General features: G+C 43.4%; 5 protein-coding genes across 5 annotated transcripts; 3 read left to right on the top strand and 2 right to left on the bottom strand.

The window, feature by feature from the left end:
• Positions 1–745: 745 nt before the first annotated feature.
• Positions 746–1,261, bottom strand: EAE97_001736 (uncharacterized protein; the record flags this gene model as incomplete). The annotated part of the gene is made up of 1 exon (XM_038872247.1): positions 746–1,261. One exon carries the CDS (start codon positions 1,259–1,261, stop codon positions 746–748), a length of 516 nt encoding a protein of 171 aa, XP_038736805.1.
• Positions 1,262–1,887: 626 nt separating this feature from the next.
• On the top strand, positions 1,888–3,846 carry EAE97_001735 (uncharacterized protein; the record flags this gene model as incomplete). Its single annotated transcript, XM_038872246.1, has 5 exons — positions 1,888–2,140; positions 2,606–3,016; positions 3,067–3,427; positions 3,478–3,735; positions 3,795–3,846. 5 exons carry the CDS (start codon positions 1,888–1,890, stop codon positions 3,844–3,846), a joined length of 1,335 nt encoding a protein of 444 aa, XP_038736804.1.
• Positions 3,847–4,505: 659 nt separating this feature from the next.
• On the bottom strand, positions 4,506–5,399 carry EAE97_001734 (uncharacterized protein; the record flags this gene model as incomplete). The annotated part of the gene is made up of 2 exons (XM_038872245.1): positions 4,506–4,896; positions 4,966–5,399. 2 exons carry the CDS (start codon positions 5,397–5,399, stop codon positions 4,506–4,508), a joined length of 825 nt encoding a protein of 274 aa, XP_038736803.1.
• Positions 5,400–6,932: 1,533 nt separating this feature from the next.
• EAE97_001733 (uncharacterized protein) lies at positions 6,933–7,304 on the top strand (the record flags this gene model as incomplete). The annotated part of the gene is made up of 1 exon (XM_038872244.1): positions 6,933–7,304. The coding sequence occupies one exon, from the start codon at positions 6,933–6,935 to the stop codon at positions 7,302–7,304; it is 372 nt and encodes a 123-aa protein (XP_038736802.1).
• Positions 7,305–16,132: 8,828 nt separating this feature from the next.
• On the top strand, positions 16,133–18,823 carry EAE97_001732 (uncharacterized protein; the record flags this gene model as incomplete). The annotated part of the gene is made up of 5 exons (XM_038872243.1): positions 16,133–16,169; positions 16,361–16,481; positions 16,532–16,572; positions 16,638–17,070; positions 17,128–18,823. 5 exons carry the CDS (start codon positions 16,133–16,135, stop codon positions 18,821–18,823), a joined length of 2,328 nt encoding a protein of 775 aa, XP_038736801.1.
• Between the last annotated feature and the right edge of the window lie 96 nt (positions 18,824–18,919).

Below are 18,919 nucleotides of genomic sequence, written 5' to 3'. Positions count from 1 at the left end.
AATCGGTGTTTGATGTAAGATAGCACTGAGCAACTTTTCCTCCATTGAACTCAATACTATTATTCGAATCTAGACTGATGGCATTCACAGAGTGATTGAACAGCACCGAGTTCGATGAAGAATGCTGGAAAGAAGGACGCGAGTTTCCGAGTTTCCTAATTGCGGTGCAATTGGAAGAGTGCCCTCTCGAATAGTAATTGCTAGATTCCGTAATGACGCATCCCGACGATTTAAAATTCCATTTGTGAATAGGCATTTCGAGTCGTATACTCGAGCTTAGATAGAAGAAGATTTGAAGAAGGTAGAGTATCTTTCATCTTGGTGAGTGGGCAAAGATATTTCACCCCTCAAAGAGAAGAACCCGAACATCATAAGCTTTTTACACAGGGTTGCAGCTCCCTTATGTCACCAGATAATTCTATGATGGCTACATGTTACTACGTTAGAGTTGAATGATACGAACGAGGAGTATATATCTGCTTACGATAGTCTTACTTGTCGAACACCGATATATACTCCAGTGCCGAAGTCGTGAACAAACCCTTCACCGTAATTACTATCATTACCGCATCGAAATGAATGATTTTCATGACTCTGTGGCGTAAGGCAAGCTTGTAAGGCGCCGAGTCATAGGAGCTGAATGTTGGTGAAATTGTCGCTAAGCATAGCATCCAAAATTGTACAAACGATGAAGCTTTCGAACGCAAGACTTCTTTTGGCTGATGGGCTCTCAATCCCCAGTAAATCAGTGCGTTCGTGTTTTAGCTTCTTTGATGGATCTTCTTGGTCTCCTTGGTTGCCTCTCCGTTGCCAGCGGGAACCTTTTTTCCAGCCCACAAGTATCACACTTTCGAACCAGGACATCAGCCCAGGGTTTCTTTCCACCTTTGCTTTGGTTTTCAACTTTAGCAGTACATGTGGTCCCTTCCAGCAACAAAGTTTGACAATTCTTACAGATAGAATGCTTCATATCAGGAGACATTCGCATTAATCCTTTCAATGAGACTGAGCGTAGGTCCGTGATTAATCTACGAGAGAGAGCTTGATGTGATCCTTCTGTGGCATTTGCTACAGCCTTTGACTCATCCTTCATGACGTCCTCCATCGATGAGTCTAGGGTGGTTCCCTTGGCCGATTGTTCTTGACTTTCTTGATCTTGTATAGCCAGATAGGTCGCTGCTTGATAGAGATATGACATTCTACTGTACAAGACTTTGTTTGGTACCTTGGATACTCCTTTAGTCGCCTGTAACTTTGCCATTGTGCTTAAGAACCCAAATTTAATATCGAATACGTTGCCAGAAGGAATGCTGAAAAACTCAAAGCTGCCTTGGCAAGTTTTTTCTGGAGCTCAAAAGATTGTTGATCTTGATTTACCTAGGTATCCAGTAGAGTAAAACACTTTATAAACTCAAATACCAGAGCTTGGAACTTCGATAATACGTATGAAATGAGGAGTGGTAGTTGAATTTTCAATTATGATGATTGCAACTATAAGATGCTGACTAACGTGAACGATGCCAAGTAATGATCAGTCAAAGCTTTTCCTCCCTCAACGTAATTGGCATAGAATTAAACCTAAGCTGAGCTAAGATTACACGTGATACAATGCTTAGCGGCGAATTGAAGCCGCGCCGACAAAGCAATCCCTTAGTCGCGCTCACCCATCTTTCTTTCAACACCTCTACCTCCATCCATCTCAGTACTTCTTCCCACGACTTCGATCATCACGATCTATCTCTTAATTGATTCGTTTCTTCTTGTCATTCCTCATTTACTCCTAACAATTTTCAGCAAGAATAAGGACTACTAAGATTGACCTTCGCGATCGACTTTACCTTTCAACAACAACGAGCCTAACCTTTTAACTAAACAAATATCATCAAAATGTCTGCCGCCGAAGAAGATTTGATCGATTACTCTGATGAGGAGCTCGCAACAACAGAAGCACCAGCACCAGCCGCTGGCGCAAATGGAGGAGTCAAGGGGGATTCAGGAAATTTGACCGTGTCTGGAAATGCAGCTGCGGCCAAGAAGGGCAGTTATGTTGGTATCCATTCGACTGGTTTCCGCGAATTCCTATTGAAGCCGGAGCTTCTACGAGCCATTTCCTGGTGCGGATTCGAACATCCTTCGGAGGGTTAGTCATAACTTTCATCCCTAAACTCCATCATTGTCCTTCTCGCAGCGCGTCCGTCCATCTCGCAAGCAAAAATGAATACTCTCTGGTCAAAACTTCAGCAAGTTACGAGCGATCCTGGAATGTCTCTACCGGTCCGATACAAGATTCGGAGGGATGGCAAACATATGCGTTAGGCGAGAATCTCGAAAGAAAGCGGCGATATAATTGCTGGCAAAATTGTAGGAGATACGTTTAAAGTGCATGCCTAGAGACTTCCAGGATCGACTCAAACCGACGCCTTTGTTGCGTTTGTGTAAAGTTGACGATTTGCGCCTTCCAAGGCAAATATCGGGCCTATCCTTCGATCTGTGCATTCTGGGTGTTGTGTTGTGGATGTATTTTGCGTAGATGGGCGGACTTGCGATCTCTTGCACCTGATTATAAATTTGGACACTTAATCTAACTTCGGTCCGACCACTACAGTTCAGCAAGTCTGTATTCCCCAAGCGATTCTTGGTACAGATGTCCTATGCCAGGCCAAATCTGGTCTCGGTAAAACCGCCGTTTTCGTCCTCACAACTCTACAACAAGTCGAGGTGGTCGCCGGTGAAACATCCGTACTTGTGATGTGCCACACTCGTGAATTGGCTTACCAAATTCGAAATGAGTATCAACGCTTCTGTCACTTCATGCCAGATGTCAAGATCGGTGTTTTCTACGGTGGAGTTCCTATTAGCAAGGATGTTGAGGTATTGAAGAATCCTGAGACCCACCCACACATCATCGTCGGTACCCCAGGTCGATTGAACGCCCTTGTTCGAGACAAATACTTGCGCCTCAATAGCGTTAAGGTTTTCGTTCTTGATGAGTGCGACAAGATGTTGGATCAAATTGGTAAGTCTAGTTGCAGTCCTTCTAGGTGCACACTGTTGATATTGTTTTAGATATGCGTCGTGATGTTCAGGAAATTTTCAGAGCCACACCACCACAAAAGCAAGTCATGATGTTCAGTGCTACTCTTTCTCAAGAGGTTCGACCTATCTGCAAGAAGTTCATGCAGAACCCTCTTGAAATTTACATTGATAATGAGACAAAGCTCACCCTTTATGGTCTTCAACAATATTACATCAAATTAGAGGAGAGAGAAAAGAACAGACGTCTCAATGAATTGCTAGATGAGCTTTCATTCAATCAAGTTATCATTTTCGTCAAGAGCACAGTCAGAGCCACTGAACTTGACAAGCTTTTGCGCGAGTGTAACTTCCCATCAGTTGCAATCCACTCTGGTGTCAGCCAAGAAGAACGGTACGTCTTATAGCATCATCGGTTTTTGTGCATTACTGACACTTGAATAGTATCAAACGTTTCAACGACTTCAAGGATTTTAACAAGCGTATCTGTGTTGCTACGGACGTATTCGGTCGTGGTATTGATGTCAACAAGATTAACTTGGCTATCAACTACGATCTTCCACCTGATGCAGACTCATACCTTCATCGTGTTGGACGTGCTGGACGTTTCGGAACCAAGGGTCTTGCTATCTCATTCGTTAGCAGTGAGGCAGATCAAGAGGTTTTGAAGGCTGTTGAGAAAAGATTCGAAGTTGCACTTCCGTAAGTAGCCCCCAAATCTCATTTCGTGTTTTGTTTTCAATACTAACAATCTATAACAGAGAGTACCCCGAGGGAGGTGTCGATTCCGCCGCCTACACCAAGACTGACTAAGTTCTCGATACCTTTTATGCTGATCAAACGAAAACTCTCTTTTATTCACATTTCGGCGATCACGGCACCGATTGTTTATCTAAGTTGTGTCATTTTGAGAAATCATCGCGATGCAAGAAAATTATGATTTTTTTCACGGAACTTTTTTCCTTCGCCATTTGTTTATTTGGGGGGCTGTCCCCTAGTCATTGGGATTATGAGATAAATTGTGCCTGGATGTTGATGGCTAGATGATAGCAATGGAATGGTGGTTGTGGTTAAACTTCACACGGTGGGAAGGAAAGCAAGTTAGCAAAGATATTAGGTGCAACCGAAAAGTTTTTTTCTTTGATATGTAGTTGTGATCTGTATTCTATGTTCCCTTAGTGACATAAAACTAGCAATTCAAAGAAGTAGTCCTGGTATTATCCTCCAGAAGCTTCGTTTTTCCAACCGCCCGACTGTCACATAGATTCGAAGTATCAGCACTTGGAATCATTTCCCTTTTCAAGCTAGGTTGAATGCCTGAGCCTACCCAAACGTCTAAGTTTCTCCGGATATCTCAACCTCTGTAAATGCCTAAGCTGGCATAAGTGTCTACCCAAATCTATGATATTCCTCTGCATCGACCTTGTTACTGATCAAAGAGAATCATCCGTAGCCCCTCTCCTCTCTATTCCCTAAACAAGCTCCCAAATCCAAACGATTCCATCATGAACCAAACCATCGTCCCCGACCAGCTCTCTTCTCGGAGTCCAACGTCGTGTAACTCTCAGTCTTCTACTTACTTGGCCAACAAAGTTATACAAGTATCTGTGGTCGTCCAAATTTCCATTATTATAACCAAGAAACTTGAAACGAACTTCACACGCTTGAACGCTTGCGTTCACAATGTCGCAAATTTGATCTAGAACATGAGAAACGTTAGTGTTGGTTTCCCACAATTCATCTGAGTTGTGCGGTGTGCGAGTCGGCTGGATAGCAGTGAAAGTTATCTTTTGGAAAGAGTTTTGGAGTTTGCAGACGTGGCGTTTGAGGAGGTGGCGGGAATCATCTTCGAGTCTGAAGTATCTGTTTTTATCATGTTATCAGTGGTGTACTGGCTGGGAATTTAGAAATGTAGGGAACAATTATACGAACTCGAAGTTGTCAGAGCGTAGATGTAGATAGAGAATCTTGTCCAACCTCTTTCCACGATTGGTGATGGTCCAGAAAATAGGCAATGTGGCATTAGAGAGGATAAAATTGACGAGTCTGTATAGATACTGGAGGAGGGGATATTCGGAAGTACCGTGAAACGCGCGAAGAATGGGTGGAAGGCAGCCGGCAACGGTCATGCAGAGTAAGGAGTTGTAAATTGGAAGCCGAAGCTCAATTGGTAATCTGCCGATGTAAGCTGGTGATGGCATGGCTGCAACCACGGCATTTGTGGAAGTGATGTTGCTCATCGTTGTACCTGTGGAGGGAGTTGATAGTTGCAAAGATGTAGTGGCCGTTTGATCTTGATTCTCCATTGTTGCAGCTGGAATGGCTGGTGATTCTTGTGGTGTGCTTGTCATGTTGTTGTTCTCCATTGTGCTGGCTTCAACAGTAGCTGATGGTATTTGCGAAATGCTTGTGATGTTAAGCTTGGCATCCACTGTTGTAATTCTGATTGTAATTGATAACAACACAAACTGTAACGGTTGTATTACCAGTGCTTATCCTGGGATTCAAGACACTTCTGGGACAAGATTTGGTTGCAACTTGGTTGCTGTGTCGATGTCAATGCAGTGGCTTCGCGTAATTTCAGGAGAACAAGGTGAGAATTTGTTGTTGAAATACTCAATCAATTCGAACTACTAGCAATGACAAATGCACAAAAAATTATAAATGGAATAGTGTGAAGATTTTCTCCCAAAAATTGTTCATAAGAAAACGTTTCTTATCATAATGATCATGTTGAATAGTTGAGTAAAGTGTAAATTGACTAGAATCACACTAGTTGCCTGCACCTTCCAAGAACAAGTTTTGTATTTGAAATTGGCGTATTAGGTATATTTACACCACATCTGTATTTTGTTTGAAATGTTTTGCTTGTTAAGTACACCTTAATTCGAACCCTCCTACCCTTCGATTCTCTACCCAAAACATTGTCTTTTAAATCGTACCTTCCTTCTCATACTAGCCACCCTGATATCTCAATTTCTACCTTTCGACTATCAACTCCCAGATATCTACCAACACGCACATTAAAAGCCAGTCACAACTCCAGAATACTTCTGTTCTGACTCTTGGCTCTCGATTCTTAATCTCTATTTCTCCACCTCGTCTACTTCCCCGCTCTATCACCTTCGAAAGCCTCTAACAGTTAGCTTGCGTCTCAATTTCCATCACCCTCAAATAATTCACTCACAACTTTTAACTCCCTTTATTTCTGTACCCCTCCACAATATCCCAAAATCCTACAAGTCCCTAGAAGTATTCCGTAGATAGAAAAAGCTTAAATCCATCATCTCATTGCTCAAACTTTCAAGCTCTCTGTTTACACTTGAGCGATTCCATTGAGTCATTGACATCCTACAAACGAATTTCCAGATCAGTGTGATAAGATGGCCATTGGAAACAAAACTAGGTGTGCGCTAGATGATTTGGGTATCCTAATTCATTATGGTACTATGAAAGGGCCGAATCCTCTGTTCGGCGTGCTCAATCGACACTCGAGTGATTCCTTCCATGTCCATCATCATTAGCATCATGATATATCCATCTACTTACATTGTTCAAGCTTAAGTGTGTTTGTTTTTCTTCCAGCCAGCAATTCCAGAGTTTTAGTGTTCGAAAGATTTCCTGCTGCAATACACATGTAGGTTCGTAATAAGGGTTTTAGATTAACGGAGGATGCTAGCTGCCCTTGTTGGTATTGAAGAAGGCATTCTCAAACACCTGCTCAGTACACAGTCTTACACTCTTGATTTCTTCTGACATCGTATACAAAGTTCCACAAAATGATGTTCGCTCTTGAACACTAACTCGGTCCTAGATATAACAAATCATCGATTTTCTCTGAGGCTTGATACCTTCGAATTATCTCGTAAGCAAAACACCGCATCGAAACGGTGTAGAAAATGACCATAGGTTCTGTTGGAGGGATCTTCTGTACCTCGTGGAAAGGCGATCTTGATGCTTTATCACTTGACATGTATCTATTGCTAGCTTCTCTGTTTCAAAGGCGGCTAATGGACCTCATCCACAACTCACTGATATTGAGCGTTGGTTACCTCAAATTACTTCATGTTCAAGAACCTCTTCTGCATAGCGAGGGCGGGGACCCTTTTCAACTTTTAGATCACAATGGTATAATATCCCTTGATATGGAAAAAAGAGACAGCGCTAGGGGTTCTTCAAAGCTATCGGAGAAGAAGCTATTGGCAACCAAAAGCGTTCAAATCTGGGTCAATGTTCTATCAGTATTAGCACTAGCAATTAAGAAGCAGTAAGCGTCTTCAACGTCTCAGACAATGTCAGCTTTACAATCGCTACTGCATCACTCAACATCATCATCATTCCGGCCGGTTGCGATAAGTCTCCTTTGCTTTGTATGCTGTTAGGCGAAACTATTCTCTCTAGCAGAACCATCGATATGAAAATGGACAATATGATTTTCCGTCACCAGAATGCTTGAATTCCCAACTACCCCATTCGGCAAGCGGTTATTGGCACTAACGAGTATAATCACAGATGATATGAAGAATTACTTGAAGCGTCTGCTTCCAATATCGATGTTTGCAAGATTGCAGATCGGGCAAATACGGACAATGATAATGGGGGCTTACTGGGTGGCGGCCTGAAGCCGAGGGTTATGAGTTACTGAAACCTTACAGCGAAACTTTAAATCCCAATGCTAACAAGCTCCCATAATTCACGCCTTGGCTCGTGCCAGCTATTCCCCAACACCGATCCTAATACTCGAAGATATCTAAGCGCTCTCGATCGATCAACTGCTGAACTTATTTTCTCTCGGCTGTTATGCGAACAGAAGCGCTGACGTCGTCAAACCGAGACGAGGACCATGGATTTTGAAGAAGCACTTCTGAACCTTGATAATGAGTGACGTTGTCGAAAATAAAATCAATGCCATATTAGCCACTGACAAAAGTCTCTACAGACTATCTTCTGGAACATGACCACTGTATCCCTTACTCGCAACTGCAATATCCGCTATCACTTCGCAAATCCTACGCAGCTGGAATGAGCTCAGGGCTTTGATTTAACTAACAAGCCCAATAAACAAAATGTTCATTATTCCTCTGCTCGTCGCGTCTTTGTACATATTCTCCACTCTCTCCTTCCAGTTTGCTACGGCAGATTGCCATCATCCCCAAAATTGCCAATAGAACAGAACGCACAAGACATTCCTCTCCTCGGCCGTCATATCAACCACGCTGCCATTCCCCCAAGTCCACACAGCTTAAGAGATGTAACCAAGATGCATCACTCTTTGCATCAAACCAGCACATTGATTTCCTAGGATATTCATCAGCTTCCCCATCGTCATCATTATTCAGTTCGTAGATCTCATTTCTGATCATATCACATAATTCTTTATTCCCATTCTCGCTGGGATTCTCTAGATCTTTCAGAGCTATTTATCACTTATACAGCACAACCCGAAGTCTCTAGTTACCGCAATTAGCAAGACCCGCTGCTTCGTAGACACATGAAATGCTGGAGCAATCCCTAAATTCATTCTACTATATATATACACATCCCAACACCAATCCACCACCACCCCAAACAACTTCACCACAGCAAATATCAGTGCCTTACCTAGTATCACCCACTCTGCTTATTATTGACCCTCGTCTCAAGACAAATTTCATCTGACTTATATGACCGCGAAATATCAATCCCACCATCCCACCACAACACCACAAGTCAATCCGATCCAAACACTACCCACAGTATAGCCAACTGCAGATCTTACCAAGAGAGAGCCATGGCTCATCTATATCAACTTATTTATTTACTAAAATAAAAGTAAAAGTACATCTTCCATCTTCCATCTAGAGAAACCGATAAAGAAGAATTCGACGTGAACCATATCGCCAATCGAGAAATCGCCACGTCGTGGCAAAATGGAAAAGCGGGATGTGTTCTCTCCTCTCCTCTCCTCTCCTCTCCTCTCCGTAGGTATAGCTCAGAACTTCAGAACTCGATGAGAGATGTGTGGTTAATGATTTTCCTCTTTTTTTTTTTTTTTTTTTTTTTTTTGAGATTAAATCTGGATATATGATTGGTTGCAGGTATAGAATTCAGGGGGGGAGAGTAGCATTATTGTAGAAAATGGCAAGATATGTGATCTCGCAGAGGCAGAACCGTATCAATAGTGTGAGAGCTGATTTTATATCTGAAGGGAGATGCAAGGGGAGAGGACAAATGGATTTGAATATTATTTTTATCCGAGGTGCTGGTGGGAGGACGGGGTGAGGGGAATGTGAAAGGTAATATAGATATGCAAAGGTGTTTGAAAGATACATTTTGAACTTAAAAGGCGGATTTGAAAAGATATTTGTAAAAAGTAATCTAACACACATCTTTCACGATTGGATTTTTGACCCCAGAGAGTATATGAAAGATAGCCACTTCATCAGAATTCTCATCTAAAATCTCCACATACACTTCTCACTTCTGTGGTTGTAGATATTCGAAAGCTTCCTCGGTTATATTCCATTCTTTACATTATCTTCTTCCGTTAATTTTTCTTCTCGTATAATTGTTCTCTCGTATGTTCGTACACATTGTTATGTCTTCTCCCTTCAATCCAGCTTTACCCTATACTTTATGATTTTACACACTTGCCCCTTCAGCCCTTGATGCTTCTCCTTCTCCATCTTCTTCTTTTCTCCTCTACGTCGGCTTTCCTTCTTTGCCCCATCCCTCAAGCGAAAAAAGTAACTACTGCTATATGTCACCAGGAAGCAGACGTTAAAAGATTGAAAAAGAAAGAATAAATGATGCAGGTCAATGTCTATCGGCGGAAACAATAAGTTTTCTCAATAAAATAAGACTGCGTCTCTCTCCACCCAATATCAAAGACCTCGAGCTCAAAAATTCAAAGCACAGTGTCCAATAGTTTAGAGGGTCGAGTGGATGCGAGCTTTCACTGACCAAGAAACAGATCCATATTCAGATTGATAGTTGAAATTGGTACCTCAAATCGATTGAATATTCTAGTCTGATCGAGACACTGAAAACTTCTGAATGTCGGGCTGCATGTAGTCCGAGCTATCGGAAATGTTGCTTCAAGGTATGTATTGACTGCGAAGGAGAGAGTATTAGACAATCCAATCTTACTCTTTGATCTTGAATGCTTATTTCCACACAATACTCCATCGACTTCCATTCAAGTCTCGGCTCGAGAAATGAAATCGTTACATTCACAACCGAAAACCCTATCCCAGAAATGTAGAAAGGATACCATGTCGTCGCACAATCAATAGAATCATTTCCCCAAGCGCGCCACAGCATAAACAAAGAGGAGGTGGCTTGCCTACCTTTCAAGCGCCCTACACCACTCAGCGTTACATCGAAGCAATCTGTCAAAATCACCGACAGCCATACGTTCCGCATCCTTCATCGTCTAACGTTCCGAACGCTGTAGCAATGGGTAGTTATCTTACAGCACAATAGAGTATCCGCTCGGAGATTCAATTCGCTCGTGGGCAGGGAAAACAGACAGATCGAAATTTCCTGTTCTTTTGAAGGATCTTTTAATCCGTCCCTGACAAAGCATTTTGTTTTCGTGGGCCGGCGGGATACTACCATTGAATCGACAGGCTGAGACAGCTGAGACAGAGCGGGTATTTCGAAACGCTAAAACACTAGGACGACAAGATACTACATATATACGGTGAATTTGCATGCATGCACGCACGTGAAATGCACCAATGTATCAATGCTCTGCCATTCTTCTTGGTAAGAAGAATTTCCATGATGTAGTATACCTGCCTTGCAAGCATTATGAGAACGAACGGGATTCGAATCTCACATTGAGATTGAAAATCCTCAGTCAGCGTGAGGAACCTTGCTTCCATAATTCCTAGTAAACACTGCACTACAGTATGAATGACAATTCATTGAGTGATATCAGCGTAAAGATAAGATAAGTATAAGATTGCGAGCAGCATAGCAATTTTCAATATAAGCCAACGAAAACATGATGGTACCTTATTTCTTACTATGCAGACCTACCCAAGACACATTATAAGTCCGAATCCGAGTCTGAGTCCGAGGTAACGGTAATTTCGGAGGGTTTGTTCTTGATTTCCAATGGAAAACTTCGATATGAAATTGCCTACGCTTTTGAATAATCTTGGCAAAATTGCCTTGGCCAGATGAATGGGATATTATTTTATTCCAACCTTCCGTTGTACCTAAATGTGCCTCATTTCGTTTCTTTCGAGTTGATTTGTAAAGAACATGCTGCACAAGAAAGTTACTTTGATGTAATAGCAGTGACTTTAAAATTCCATCTCGTATGGACCTTGAAAATGAAGGCTGTTCATGTCAGATTGATCGTATATTGAAAGGTTTTATTGGCCAGGTGTATTTAAGAGACTTGAGGCATTCAAGATTTTCTGACCCTAGAATTAGGTGATGAGATATACATCTGCAAAATTAAAAACTGGCACACGAATTGGAACCCAATTGAGATGTAAACGGCTAGTATGAAACCAATGGGAAAGACCTTTGTTGTTTTGTTTCTTGTTGCCTATTTTGTCAACCATGGTTTCGATATCTTATATTGACTTTCGAGCCTCAGAGGTGCATGGAAAGCGACAGCAAGATGGGGTTAGCTCAGAAATACAAATCCCATAACTGTTGACATCAAAAATTGTGGCAGCCCTAGACGAGCAATCAGTGACTGAGTGTCAGTCAGATCTACACATCTATCCACAATAACCCATGCGTATCCGTAGAAACAAAAAGGAGAACGATACATGGTGGGAGCGTGGATACGCAGTCTTCCTAGGTTGCCGAAGGAATCATTCCACTTTTTATCTCGAAAGCTTGTTTATAGTGGCTTGAGTCGAACTTTGACTCGGCGATAGCTTCGGAACGCGTCAAATATATGGAGAAAAAAGGTTCTAGAGTAGAGATACACATGCTTCTAAGTTCTGATCTTCTTCTCACTCAAAGTCCCTTCTCCTGAACTATGGGTATTATGGAGCCTCCTTTTTTTTCTATGAACCGATCATTTCGAGCTGGCCGCATTGAACACAGTCTCGTACTGAGATATGATTCTTTTTTTGGAAGATTGTTGTCGTGGAGCCTGTGGGGACCATTCGATTGCTTCTGCTAAGACGAGACATTAGTTTTACAGCCGACTCTGTATACATACATATCTTTTGCATCGTTATGGTACGATTGGATAGGTATCAAGATACAACACTGAATTGTGCATGGTGCAGAAATTTGACCAACTACCGTATCCAGGACATCCGAAGTTTCCGCTCTTCTATGATAGTCGATAGAAAGAAAATACAGAGTATGCGTGTCAAACCAATGCGGATTTCGTTATCAACGAAAATACCGGCTTTTGATAGAACCTTGTCGTGCTGTATTCATTATACCTGCATGCTCAGGTTGACCAGGATTTCGATAGTTCTTTTTTCCCACTGTGCTCTATATTACTATCCTCGTAGCTTTTTCATCGCACAGACAATCATCTCATCATCAATGCCCCCTTACCATCAATATATAAATTATTGACCCAGAGATTCCAACTTTTGATAGATTACCGTGAGCCTTGTAGGGCCTGAGACACATGCTGTCATTGTTGCAAGGTAGAAGGAAACATCGAGAGATTGAGAGTGAATTTTGAAGGATTTCTGAAATTTGGTGCCACTGGTCATTATATATTCGGATGTCCACGCGAGATTTCGTCGCCAGTCTATTGTCAAGATATAGTACGTGAGTGGGTGGTGAGGGGAGCCAACGCATGATAGACGGTTTGGTCTGGCGGCCTTCAAAAGGAAGGATTTGACAAGGAACATGAACGCGTGCGAGCAGGCGGACGGGCCATATATTGCGGGTATTGAAGATTATTATTGTGACATCAATTTTTGATTATCGTGGGGTGTTGTTAACTACCTAGGTCCCTTCGTCCTATAGGGTGCGTATTCCGTATGCCCGTATGCGATTCGCTTTTGGACTTCGTGAATGGGATTGATTATGAATTTATGAGAGACCAACTGTTTAGGAGGATTTTAGCTATTGCTATTCGACGTGGTAGTTGACTTAGTTGAGTGCCCCTGCAATCGCAATTTGGTATTTATTTGCACAGCCTTTCGGACGTGGAGCGTCTTCCCCTACCTAGGTAATAAGTCTGTCAATTGTCATCTCATCCAGCCTCCAGAAGATGTATGCTTTACTCTCAGCCTGTAAAGTATCTCTTCCTGATATTGCGCCTCTTCAGAACCCAAGCACCGCCTATGTTTCGAGTTAGGGGCTCTACTGCATCTGTTATGGGCGCTTACACGATGGTTTATCTAGATTCTCCCGACCTTACTGTACGTGGGTACTTTGAGTTCTTGAGAGACAACTTTGAAATACACCTATTAGATAGTACTAGGTAGGTAGGTACCTGAGGTTTATGTGATATAAGGTTTCAGTCCCAGTTCCAGTTCCAGTTCTAGAAGGGCTCACACTCCCAACGGATTTTATTTCATTCGTCTAATTATAGTCGGCTCTTCATCTAGTCGGCCACTCGAAGAGCCGACTATTAGCTTTGCTCGCTCTGTTACTGATTTTCGCGGCTGGAGGAGATGAACGAACGTGTGCTACTAGGTACGTACCTAGATAGATAATCCATTATCATGAAGTCGGCTTGAAGTGCCTGCTATATTCATAATTCGCGGGTAGCTCTAAACTGGACAAAATGGTAGGAGGGACGGTTCGAGGGATACCCAATAGAGTCAAGTAGAGTCAAGTAGAGCAAATTCTGGCGGTTTCTTTCACGCCGGTTCCCGTACCTAGTTGATATCTAAAAGGAAATCTTGAATTACTTTGGTCGATATCAATGATTATCAATGCAAATCTCAAATAGATCGATTGATGCTTTGGTTCGTATGCAGTCGTTCCTTCCTTTTTCAATAGCACAATAGCACAATAGTACTATCGCAACTATCGTCAGTACTAGGTGGTTGATACTTAGGTAGGTACCTCCCTTCGCAGGGTCTTTCTCTTCGCAGCCGCCAAAATTGTTACTTCCTCGAGAAAGAGTAGCGGAGGGAAGGGATCCTGTTGTATCAACTTCTCAGGTGGTAGTATTCACTGTAACATACCTGGTACTGGTGGGTAGATACCTGTAAGTATCTCGAGAACTTCTCGAAGTGTATATATGTGTGTGTATATATATGCAGTGGATAGGTTACCCACCATCTACTATTGACCATTGCCACTATCACCATCACCACCACCACCGTCTCATCGACTCTCTTCGCTGAGACATTCACAACTTTGATATTAAACTTTGAGATAAGTCGGTACAGGATACGAGATAATTTGCCTTCTCTGTAAATGTTGAAGCATAACACCTCCTTTTTATTATGATTTCTCATTTTATATTATGTTATCAAAGCAACCTTTGACATTCGCCTTGGGCAAAGTGTATATGGTTGATCTATTTGATATTGGCCGGGTACCTGTCTGTATCATGCACTGTACCAATAAACGTCCCTAGTACTTCGTAGGTAGCTAGATAGATGCTACCTAGATAGATAACTCTCAATATTGCAATAAAAGGTATAATTACAACTTATTAGAATTCAGAACTTAAAACTTGCTTTTGCGTTTGCGTTTCTAGTCTTTCTTACCTACCTACCTACCTACCTACCTACCTACCTACCTACCTACCTACCTCCTTCCCCCCCCTTTCCCTCGTAGTTCACTGCAGTGATCAATAAATTACTGTGATATAAGTTCATCAGCCACCTGGACAGACAATACGGAGAACCATATCGCCCTGGCGTTATGAAAATAAACAGCCTTCCATCTACCTCTCACACAAGTTCATCCACCACACATCTTGGCATCAGCACATTCATCTTTTTTCTTCTTATCAAGGGAGAGAAATAGGCCAGAAAGATCGAGAAAGGGAACAACAATCCAGCAGGAACGAAAGTCCTTCTTCAAGGTTTCAGCAAGGGAAGGGAAAGGGAAGAGAAAGAAAATAAAAAAAGATTCACACAAGAGGGGAAAAAATAAAATACACAAAAATTCAACCGCATTCGTTCCAAGTCATTCTCCTCTGTCAGCGCAATCAAAAACAGCGTCGGAAACTTTCCATTTCATCTATTTAATTTTTTATCCTTGGATTTTCCTTCATTCTTGTCAACAGCCTCTCTCGCAGTGTCTCTCTCTCTCTCATCTTCTGTCTCTCTGTCTCCCTCCCTGTCTCTCGATACCTCACTACCTCACTACCTCACTCTTCTACGGTGTTGTCGGTACGTTCTCCATCAGAGACAGATAAATTCTCGCAGTACATATATCCATTGTGCGTGCCTCTCTTTTGTTAATGCTCCATGATCCACGTACGTATTCCAAGGATTATTCGGTCAAGGAAGTCAGGGGAGTCAAGGAAGCCATTGAACGCAACTCCACCCAAAATACATACGTTCCGTAAGCTGTTGACCAATCCGACGCGTCTGTTATATACGTAGCACATGAAGTTTATTATTAAAGTTAGACCTCTAATTCATATTGATTACTCTCCGCAGATAAATCACAAAACAACGCCAACGCCTTTTCTGCTACGCCCTGTTTTTCTGTTTAATTCCTCGCAAATTCGCAACCTCCGAAAGAAAGTTCAAACCCCATCTGGATTCTGATTCCTGAACAACCCACATCTGCATCCACCATAATCAATAAAATCCACACTCTTTTTCTTCCTGCGGTTTTAGCAGACAGCTCCAATTATTCACGGTCTTGAGATTCCACCACCCAATCCAGGTCCATCGAAAAGAGACTCGTCCCGTAACTTAAAGAAAGACAAAGGGTCTCTTCAGGCCTTCACGCTCGTTTTACCAACAAAATTAGGACGATCAGAACTAGAAGTTCCTCGCATCTCCACCCAGGCCGCCTCGGTTTTGGCACCAAGACAGGGGAAATACAATAATACAGCTGCAAAAAGCAAATCCAATTTTACGATTAGTTTTGGCTACCCAGTTTGACTCGGTACATCAAATCGAACGAGGGACGGCAGAGTGAGCTGCTTAATCTCAAACTTGGTCAAATACTAGACCAGCATTGGTCAAGACTCAAGATGGCACCCACTCCTCCCCGATTAAGAATTCTATCAGGTTTGTCTAATGCAAATGTCCTTTATTTCCCACTCCACTTTTATATCACGCTAGTTGAGCACCCATCTCCCGCCAATATCTTCATTTTTCTTATGTTGTTGTGGTTCACCGTGTGCGATTTCGTAGATTTGTTCATATCGTCGTCGTCGTCGTCAAAATGGGAGGCAATGAACTAATCAGTGTGTGTACAGTTGGTGGAAACGCTGTCTCTGCTTTCCTGTCATGGAGGCTTCAAGCCACCAACGCTTGCGATGTGACATTGGTGTGGAAATCTGGGTTTGATGCTGTACACCAATACGGGATATCATTCAAGTATGTGCGATGTCAAATATATCTGCAGCAATCCACTGACCCTTCCGCAGATCTACATCTTTTGGCAACGAACGATTTAAACCACGACATGGTATGATTTTTCATTGTCGAGTTCCAGCTAAGAAAAACAAGCGAATACTGATGTGTGATATCTAGTCGTCCGCACACCGGAAGAAGCTGCTAGTAACAAAGAGGGCCCTTTCGATTACGTCCTGCTTTGCGTAAAAGCCCTACCAGATGTATACGATCTCGCGGCAGTGATCGAGTCGGTCGTCACACCACAACATACATGCATATTAGTCAACACTACAAATACACTCGGTGTCGAGGCCCATCTAGAATCGAGGTTTCCAAGCAATGTCGTGTTATCACTCGTCTCGGGAGCTGAAATAGTGCAATTGGGAGCAAGCGAATTTGAGCACAAAGGTTCCACCGAGATATGGGTTGGGCCGGCGACAAAGAACCCTTCAATGCCTAGCACTATACAAGGAGATATGGCTGAGGCATTGGCGATGACTTTGAGTGGTGGGCAAGTTGAGTGTCATGTTTCCCCAAACATAATGCAACAGCAGTTTGAGAGGATGATTGGGTAAACTATCATTAAAGATTCTTCCAGGTCGAATTGCTTGCTAATCCCTATTTCCAGACCCATAGCATTTCATCCACTGAGTGTAATCTTCGAAACGCCGTCGCACGCTGCGTTACTCGAGAAAGTCGGTGTAAAGTCAATGATATCTGAATTATTTGACGAATTGGTCAACCTTGCCCAAGCACAACATTGCGAATTTCCCGCAAACTTCAAAGAAAAGATCATGGAGGATATGACAAAGCCTTCGGATGTCAATAGCATCATGTATCAAGACTATGCCGCCAAGCGACCGATGGAGGTTGAGACTTATCTTGGATCCCCTATAAAACTTGCTCAGCTTGTTGGCGTTAAGGTGCCTCGGATAGAGACTCTTTACCCAATCCTCCATAATCTCAATATTGTCAACCAGCAAAGGAAAGAAACCAACCTCGCACCAATACCGTCTCCTATGGCTCCTCCCATGAGAATGTCATCTGCACCCCCTCCTAGACCTATGATGAACGGAGGACCACCTGGGAGAGGTAGAGGGCGTGGACCGTCTATGGGTCCTCCGCCGGGTATGCGGCGCGGACCAGGTGGGCCACCGAACGGTTTTGGCCGACCTCCACCAAACGGAGCTCCCCAATCGCGAAATCAGTCGAGGCGGGGGTCTTTGGAAGGTAATGATCTCGAAGAGTTCAGCCACTTGGTTTTGTATGATGATATTCCCGAAGGTGGAGAAGCACCATATCCTGCTGCAGCTGTTGGCAGCGGCGGCGGTGGTGGTGGTGGTGGTGGTGGGGAGATTGCCCTAAGAGAGCGAGAATTAATGCTCAGACAACGTGAACTCGCTCTTCGGGAGCAGGAGATGCGCATGCGTCAAGGTGCAGGTCCCCCTCCTAGATCTCGTCGAGGCCCATCTACACCTTCAGTGCGAAACGGGGGCGGCTTTGACGATGACGATGACGACGATGACTTCTATGTTGATCCTGCAGATGCTCCACCTGTTCCTCTAATCGATCCCGACAACTTTGATATGATGAGCGTTACATCACGTCGAAACCGTGCAAAGCCGGGGCCATCCAAACAACAAATGCGTGCTAATCCAGAATTCGATAACGTCCCTCCTCCTCGTCGAGGTGGTGGATTTATGCGTGGCAATATCCCCCGAAATCGATCCAGCGCCAGAATAATAAGTCAAGTTCCCGGCTTACACGACAATTTAATGGACGATCCTTTGATGGGTTATTCATCCAATCGATATGGTACTGTAGATAGACAAGCAATGGGTATGGATTCGAGGACGAGTTCTTTGACGGCCGCTCGGCTGGACGAGTTACAGTATGGGTCATCCGGTCCACCAACTAATGGGCAAGGTGGTCCATATCCAACTGCGAGGAGAGCAAGTCAATCACCAGGAAATCCGTATAGTCCACAAGCACAGAGAGCCAATGGAAGACCTTCGCCACCGAATGGGTATGTGGCAGGATCTATGAATGGCAGGCCGTCGCCTCCAGGGGGTATGAGACAGCCTGCACCTCGGCACCCGCCGGGACAGGGGAATATGGTTGCACCGCAACAGGTTGAGCAATATGCTGGGGTGAGCGCCCTCCATCCACCAAAAGGTCCTATGAACGTGCGAAGTCTGACCGGCAGTGCTAGCGCTAGCGCAGGTAGTGGTGACAGCGGCGCAAGCGCCAACCTCGACTCTGAGCCATCTGCAAACAGCAGTCAAAGTAGTCTCGGGCCGCGTCCCCCCATGGGGGTGAGGTAGGTTGAAAGATACAGCTAAACGTTTCTCGATATTTGTCACATTCGTCTCTTGATGATAATGGTACGCATTCGATTTACTTTATTCGGCGGCGAATTT

The sequence above is a fragment of the Botrytis byssoidea genome (assembly GCF_014898295.1).
Source record: "Botrytis byssoidea strain MUCL 94 chromosome Unknown BBYS_003, whole genome shotgun sequence".
Taxonomy (NCBI): Eukaryota; Fungi; Ascomycota; class Leotiomycetes; order Helotiales; family Sclerotiniaceae; genus Botrytis; species Botrytis byssoidea.
The sequence above is the reverse complement of the archived record's forward strand: the minus strand, read 5'-3'. Positions and strand labels throughout refer to the sequence as shown.